This window comes from Rhea americana, unplaced genomic scaffold, assembly GCF_003343005.1.
Source record: "Rhea americana isolate MKP2758 unplaced genomic scaffold, rheAme1 scaffold_403, whole genome shotgun sequence".
NCBI classification, from domain to species: domain Eukaryota; kingdom Metazoa; phylum Chordata; class Aves; order Rheiformes; family Rheidae; genus Rhea; species Rhea americana.
Genome location: NW_028186539.1, coordinates 142186 through 149361, shown reverse-complemented (window position 1 = coordinate 149361; position 7176 = coordinate 142186). Strand labels below are relative to the sequence as shown.

Genomic DNA, 7176 nt, shown 5'->3' with positions numbered 1-7176 from the left:
TTAAATTGAATTTATATATATACAAAAATGTATCTGGAAAATCATTAATCCAGTCAGGCAATGTTCTCAAGAAAGAAAACAGTACCAGAAACTGGTGTATGAAGCAAGGTCCAACTCTTGAGCGTTGCATCTGCATTTGGCTCTGCAGAAGTCAGCGTACTCCATGTATCACAGTAGCATTGTGTGCTGACTGCCTGTTTCATGATCCTAAGCAGCAGCAGAGACACTAGGTATCTTTTGGTTCTATGCAGTGACATTGTAAGTAACTAGCAAGTGAAAATAAATCTTCTGCAGGTTTGACAGCCCACCCATCTGTTTTCTACTTTTACCCTCCTAATATGAACCACAGCACCAGTAAACTTTGCTATCTGTGATTTTATATAATCAATTGATGACTACACACAGGGGATGATCAGCATCATGTTCACTAATGAAGATTGTCAAACAGGAGAAATAAAACCCTTGTGCCCTTCAAATAGCGAGGAGACGAGAAGAATGAAATCCTTGTGGGGGATTTTACTGCATATGGTGAACCTTAATCACAGCATGAATGAGGCCAGCCACATCTAAGGTTTTGTGAGGTACAAAGAACAATAGTGGCTTTCTAAAACAATTCACAAGCTGGGAAACAATGACCTCTATCACCTCATATAACTTTCAAAAAGACTGATGTCAAACTCTTGCACATTTTTCACTGAGTATGGTCTTCAGTGTCTTCCCAGGAGGTTTGACTGACATGCTGCCATGGTTTCTCTCTATTTAGCTAGATTGTAATACCCTAAACTGAGTATTTATTTTCTGTGGGGAAAAATTTTTAAGATTTTTTTTAGGTCCTCTGTCTTTGAAATGAAAAGCTCAAACCTTTAATATTTAAACAGATTAATTACTTTGCAGATGCTGTGAAATATTTTAGGACCCTTCTGTTGAAGTGATTGAAGTTACAAAGAAATTATATTGGGAAGAGTGCTAGTCCTAGTGTCCAAACTGAAAGACTGGTGTAATAGCCTTTGCTTTTCCAGCACTGCAAACTTTTTTTCCCTTTTTTTTAGATCCATGAAGAAGTGTTGCTTACTGACAGTGTATTTTAGTTTCACAGGCTTCTAGAGTTGGGGCTCCAAATGCTACAGTTGGCAAGGATTCCAAGAAATACAACCGAGCTTTGGTAGCTCATGACAACACCACTTGCAAGTTAAACAGATTTGGCCCAACACTAAAGGAAATGAAGACCTATATAGTAGCTGTCTTTCTGGCAGGCAGTACCAACACACAGGTCGGGCACATCAGTCATTTTCAAGTTAAGGGGAAAAAAACAACTTTGATTATTACAACAATGGAGATGCAGTATTTAGAAGGAAACAGCTTTGTTGTTTTGAGAAACTGCGAAACTTGTACTTTTAAAAGTAGATTTTCTGTCACTACAAGACATTTCTAATAAGACCTCAAGGCTTTGCATGCCTGAGCTTGAAAACTGTGATCTGAAATAGTAATAAAGTTTCCATCTTCTTTTCTTTCTGTTGCTGAAACACAGTAAACCCCCGTTTTCCTAAGAGTATTTAAAGAGATAATGAAGAGAACCTCACAGGAAGTTGATGGTTCCTCTTTTATGTTGTTGACTCCTTGTTCAGTCATGGTGCTGCTAAGACACACATCTGCAGCCGTCTTAAGTAACTGCTAGGTTCTTGATCTGAACAACTTCCAGCTGAAGGGACTAGATGATAGTGCTTAGATAGTTGGGAATATATGAGGGAAGAGTCCCTCTCTGATTCTATCTGTTTCAGTGTTTCTATGCTTCAATTATTTTTGTGGCTCAGAGCTTGATTAAACCTACTCCTTGAATTTCTTTCAAAGTGATTATGCTAGACAACAGTCACTATACTGGGATAAATCTCTTCTTGGGGAAAGACACGCTAGCAAACCTGGCATAGTTTGATTTCTTTCACTTGCATACTGATGCAGTTGTGATGATGGACCTTATTTTGCAAATGTATCTTGTGAAATCCTGCCTTTTTTCTCTGAGCCAATGAAGGCCTACCTCGCAAAAAAGGCTAAGGCTAAAGCAACCACACTGCAGTGTTGAGTTTGGTGGTGACTGCCAGGTCCAAGTATTGACTGTTGCAGCATTATTATTTTGTTACCAAGCAGAGAGCCCAATTTGCTGTATTGCCCTAGTGCTGTGAGGATGGTAATCCTTTGTTTYGGGAGCAGTCAGCCTGACATACGCAAGTCTTGCTGAACTGAATTGACTCCACATGGGTCACAGAACTGTACTGAACTGCTTTGCTGCCTGAGCTGAAAGTGCTTTTGATAGTTCAAACCAGCCTATTCTCTCAGCAGTTAGTTATTAGGTGAGTCTATATGTACATGGAAAAAGGTATTTAGTGCAGTTGCTCTGACTCATAGCTTGGTTCAAACAGCTCTTATTCATAATACTAGAAGTCTCCTTACTTGCCTTCTTCACAGTCTGGCTTGCTTTCTTCTTTGGGTGAGGGCCCTACTCGTCTTACATCTCCAGCCAGCAGTCTCTCAAGTATAGTTTCCACAGGCAGGACGTTTTGATCTGTCTGCTCTTTTCCGACCTGATAAGCCAGGCCAATGTAGATATCTAATGTCTGATCATCAATATCAGGATCAATTGCACAGAAGGCTGTCTTCAGATCATCTGCGTTCACCTCTCTGTTCAAAAACAACTCAGTCACTGTTATGTTATATGAAAGGCATATTTACACCTCTGTCCAACTGTGAGAATCCATGTTGCTCGAAAGGCAGAACAGAATTGTCTCTCAGTACTAGTACCTCTGCTTGCATTAGTGTCCCTTTGTTTTTTCTTTAATATACATGTGATAAAATCTGTTAAGAACTCAGATTGCAAAGTGAACAGAAGCTATGAAATGCCAGATAACCTGGGAAATCCTTAACTTGACTCTGTTGCGCATTATCGTAGAATTATAGAATCACAGATTCAGTAAGGCTGGAAGGGACCTCTGGAGATCATCTAGTCCAATCCTCCTGCTCAAGCAGGGTCACCTAGAGCATGTTAGACAGGGTTGCATCCAGGGAAGCTTTGAATATCTCAAGAGAAGGAGACTCCACAACCTCTCTGGGCAACCTCTTCCACTGCTCTGTCACTCTCACAGTGAAGAAATTCCCCCTCACGTTCAGGCGGAACTTCCTGTGCTTCAATTTCTGCCYGTTGCCTCTTGTCCTGTCACATGGGGCAACTGAAAAGAGTTTGGCCCCCATCTCCTTGACACCCTCCCTTCAGGTACTTACACACATTGATAAGATCCCCTCTCAGGCTTCTCTTCTCCAGGCTAAACAGGCCCAGCTCTCACAGCTGTTCTTCAGAGGGCAGATGCTTCAGCCCTCTGATCATCTTCGTAGCCCTACGCTGGACTCTCTCCAGTAGCTCCATGTCTCTCCTGTACTGGGGAGCCCAGAACTGGACACAGTACTCGAGATGAGGCCTCACCAGGGCTGAGTAGAGGGGCAGGATCACCTCCCTCGACCTGCTGGCAACCCTCTTGCTAATGCACCCCAGGAGACCATTGGCCTTCTTGGCCACAAGGGCACATTGCTGGCTCATGGTCAATCTGTCATCCACCAGCACTCCCAGGTCCTTCTCTGCAGAGCTTCTTTGCAGCAGGTCAGCCCCCAGCCTGTGCTGGTGCCTAGGGTTATTCCTCCCTATGTGCAGGACTCTGCACTTGCCCTTGTTGAAGTTCAGGAGGTTCCTCTCTGCCCAACCCTCCAGCCTGTCCAGGTCTCTCCGAATGACAGCACAGCCTTCAGGTGTGTCAGCCACTCCTCCCAGCTTGATATCATCAGCAAACTTGCTGAGGAGGCACTCTGCCTCTTCATACAGGTCACTGATGAATAAGTTGAACAGGATGGGACCCAGTACTGAGCCCTGGGGAACTCCACTAGCCACAGGCCTCCAGCTAGACTCTGTGCCACTGATGACAACCCTCTGAGCTCTGCCTTTCAGCCCGTTCTCAGTCCACCTCACTCTTCACTCATAACCCATACTTCCTGAGCTTATCTAGGAGGATGTTATGGGAGACAGTGTTGAAAGCCTTGCCAAAACCAAGGTACACAACGTCCRCTRCTYTWCCVTCATCTACMCASCCAGTYATKCYATCATAGAARGCTATCAGGTTGGTTAAGCAGGATTTCCCCTTGGTGAATCCATGCTGACTACTCCTGATCACCTTCTTTTCCTCCATATGCTTACACATGACATCCAGAATGAGCTGTTCCCTCACCTTTGCAGGGATGGAGGTGAGGCTGACTGGCCTGTAGTTGCCTGGGTCTTCCTTCTTGCCCTTTTTGAAGACTGGAGTGACACTGCCTTTCTTCCAGTCCTCAGGCACCTCTCCAGTTCTCCATGACCTTTCAAAGATGATGGAGAGCAGCCTGGCAACAGTGTCCACCAGTTCCCTCAGTACCCGTGGGTGCATCCCATCAGGGCCGATGGGTTTGTGGACGTCAAGCTTGCCCAGAGGATCTCTAATCCTATCCTCCTCAACCAAAGGAAAGTCTTCCTTTCTCCTGACTCTCTCGTCTCCATGCTCTGGGATTCTTGAGGGCTGACCCTTAGCAGTGAAGTCTGAAGCAAAGAAGGCATTCAATAATTCTGCCTTCTCTGTATCCTTCGTCACCAGGGCCCCCTCCCCACTCAGTTGCAGGCCCACATTTTCCCTAGTCCTCCTCTTGCTACTGATGTATTTGAATAAGCCCTTATTGTCCTTGACATCCCTTGCAAGACTCAGTTCCAACTGGGCCTTAGTGTTCCTCACCACATCTCTACATACTCTGACAGCATTCCTATAAATTTCCCAAGTAGCCTGCCCCTTCTGCCATATTCTGTGTTCTTTCTTCAGTAGGCTGAGGTCACAGCAGAAGCCAAGAACAGAAATGGAGGAGGACTAGGAACCAATATGGAAGGGGAGCAAATTCATGGAAAAGTAAGCAGTGCTGGGACTGCCTGGGTGAGCAGGAGCATTTGAGGACATAGGCTGGATGTGCTGACCAAAAGCCAGTGATGACCGCAAAAACAGGCAGGAGGAAGCAGTGGGAAGCCAGGGAGAACAAAAGAGCATTTACTGAGGAGTAGGAATGGCAGCACAAGACCAGGCTTCAAAACAGGAAGCGAGGTGCAGAAGGGTGACTAGGATTTGCTGAGGAAGGCAAGACCAGGGTGAGAAACCTAGCAAGCAGAGAGTGAACAGGCTTACTGAGCTGAGCTGGAGAGGGGGAATGCAAGGCAAAGGAGAGGGACAGGGAGAGCCTGTAAGGGACATGGCAGGTAGTGAGTAGATTGCTTGGCTGTACTAATAGCCCCTCCAGTATCTGAAGTCTCACATCTCACCATTCTTTGACTCTTCAAAACCATCTGTAAAGTCCTCCAGATCCTCAGAGACTGTGTCCTAGTCACCCCCAGTGTCATGCCACATTAATTACCCCACATACCCAAGCAGCAAAAGCTTATGTGCTACCTCTAAAGATTAAACAGTGATCCAAAGCAGGTCAGCCTGTGACCTTGTACATTAAGAGTCTGGTCTTCAAGTTTTATTGCAGTGGGAGGGTGTTATCCTAAATATTTGCACATAAACTTCACTAAAGAAAAGTGTTAAGGTTGCTAAGTCAAGTATTCGCAAGACCTCATTTCAGTTACTGCACAAAACAGAATTGGTTCTGTGGACCAGGGAGAGTGAACAGTACTGAGGGCTGCAGGTTTAGAGGTGAATAGACAGACAATTCCACCTGAAAACAAGATACAGCTACTGCATAGAAAAGAAGTCTTATGCCAGGCTCTGAGCAATGAGGATAATACTGCAGAAGGGCTAGATGCCCATGAAACAAGTTTTGGCTAATGTGGGCATGGAACTAACAAGGCAAAAAATAGTTATGCAAAGAAAGATATCATAGTATGTAGAGATGCTGCGAGGAAGGCTAAGGCCCAGTTGGAGTTGAGCCTTGCAAGGGATGTCAAGGACAATAAGGGCTTATTCAAATATATCAGCAGCAAGAGGAGGACTAGGGAAAATGTGGGCCCACTACTGTGTAGGGTGGGGGCCCTGGTGATGAAGGATACAGAGAAGGCAGAATTATTGAATGCCTTCTTTGCTTCAGACTTCACTGCTAAGGGTCAGCCCTCAAGAATCCCAGAGCATGGATGTAATGGAGAAAGTCAGGAGAAAGGAAGACTTTCCTTTGGTTGAGGAGGATAGGATTAGAGATCCTCTGGGCAAGCTTGACGTCCACAAACCCATCGGCCCTGATGGGATGCACCCAYGGGTACTGAGGGAACTGGTGGACACTGTTGCCAGGCTGCTCTCCATCATCTTTGAAAGGTCATGGAGAACTGGAGAGGTGCCTGAGGACTGGAAGAAAGGCAGTGTCACTCCAGTCTTCAAAAAGGGCAAGAAGGAAGACCCAGGCAACTACAGGCCAGTCAGCCTCACCTCCATCCCTGCAAAGGTGAGGGAACAGCTCATTCTGGATGTCATGTGTAAGCATATGGAGGAAAAGAAGGTGATCAGGAGTAGYCAGCATGGATTCACCAAGGGGAAATCCTGCTTAACCAACCTGATAGCYTTCTATGATRGMATRACTGGSTGKGTAGATGABGGWARAGYAGYGGAYGTTGTGTACCTTGGTTTTGGCAAGGCTTTCAACACTGTCTCCCATAACATCCTCCTAGATAAGCTCAGGAAGTATGGGTTATGAGTGAAGAGTGAGGTGGACTGAGAACGGGCTGAAAGGCAGAGCTCAGAGGGTTGTCATCAGTGGCACAGAGTCTAGCTGGAGGCCTGTGGCTAGTGGAGTTCCCCAGGGCTCAGTACTGGGTCCCATCCTGTTCAACTTATTCATCAGTGACCTGTATGAAGAGGCAGAGTGCCTCCTCAGCAAGTTTGCTGATGATATCAAGCTGGGAGGAGTGGCTGACACACCTGAAGGCTGTGCTGTCATTCGGAGAGACCTGGACAGGCTGGAGGGTTGGGCAGAGAGGAACCTCCTGAACTTCAACAAGGGCAAGTGCAGAGTCCTGCACATAGGGAGGAATAACCCTAGGCACCAGCACAGGCTGGGGGCTGACCTGCTGCAAAGAAGCTCTGCAGAGAAGGACCTGGGAGTGCTGGTGGATGACAGATTGACCATGAGCCAGCAATGTGC

At 46.0% G+C, this 7176-nt stretch overlaps 1 protein-coding gene across 1 annotated transcript in view; it reads right to left on the bottom strand.

Moving 5' to 3' along the window:
* Window positions 1-900: 900 nt before the first annotated feature.
* Window positions 901-7176, bottom strand: part of TSNAXIP1 (translin associated factor X interacting protein 1) — a 36396-nt gene continuing 30120 nt past the window's right edge. Inside the window, 1 exon segment of the mRNA XM_085314434.1 lies at window positions 901-2673. Coding sequence (XP_085170560.1) covers window positions 2430-2673 — 244 coding nt within the window. The 3' untranslated portion in view covers window positions 901-2429.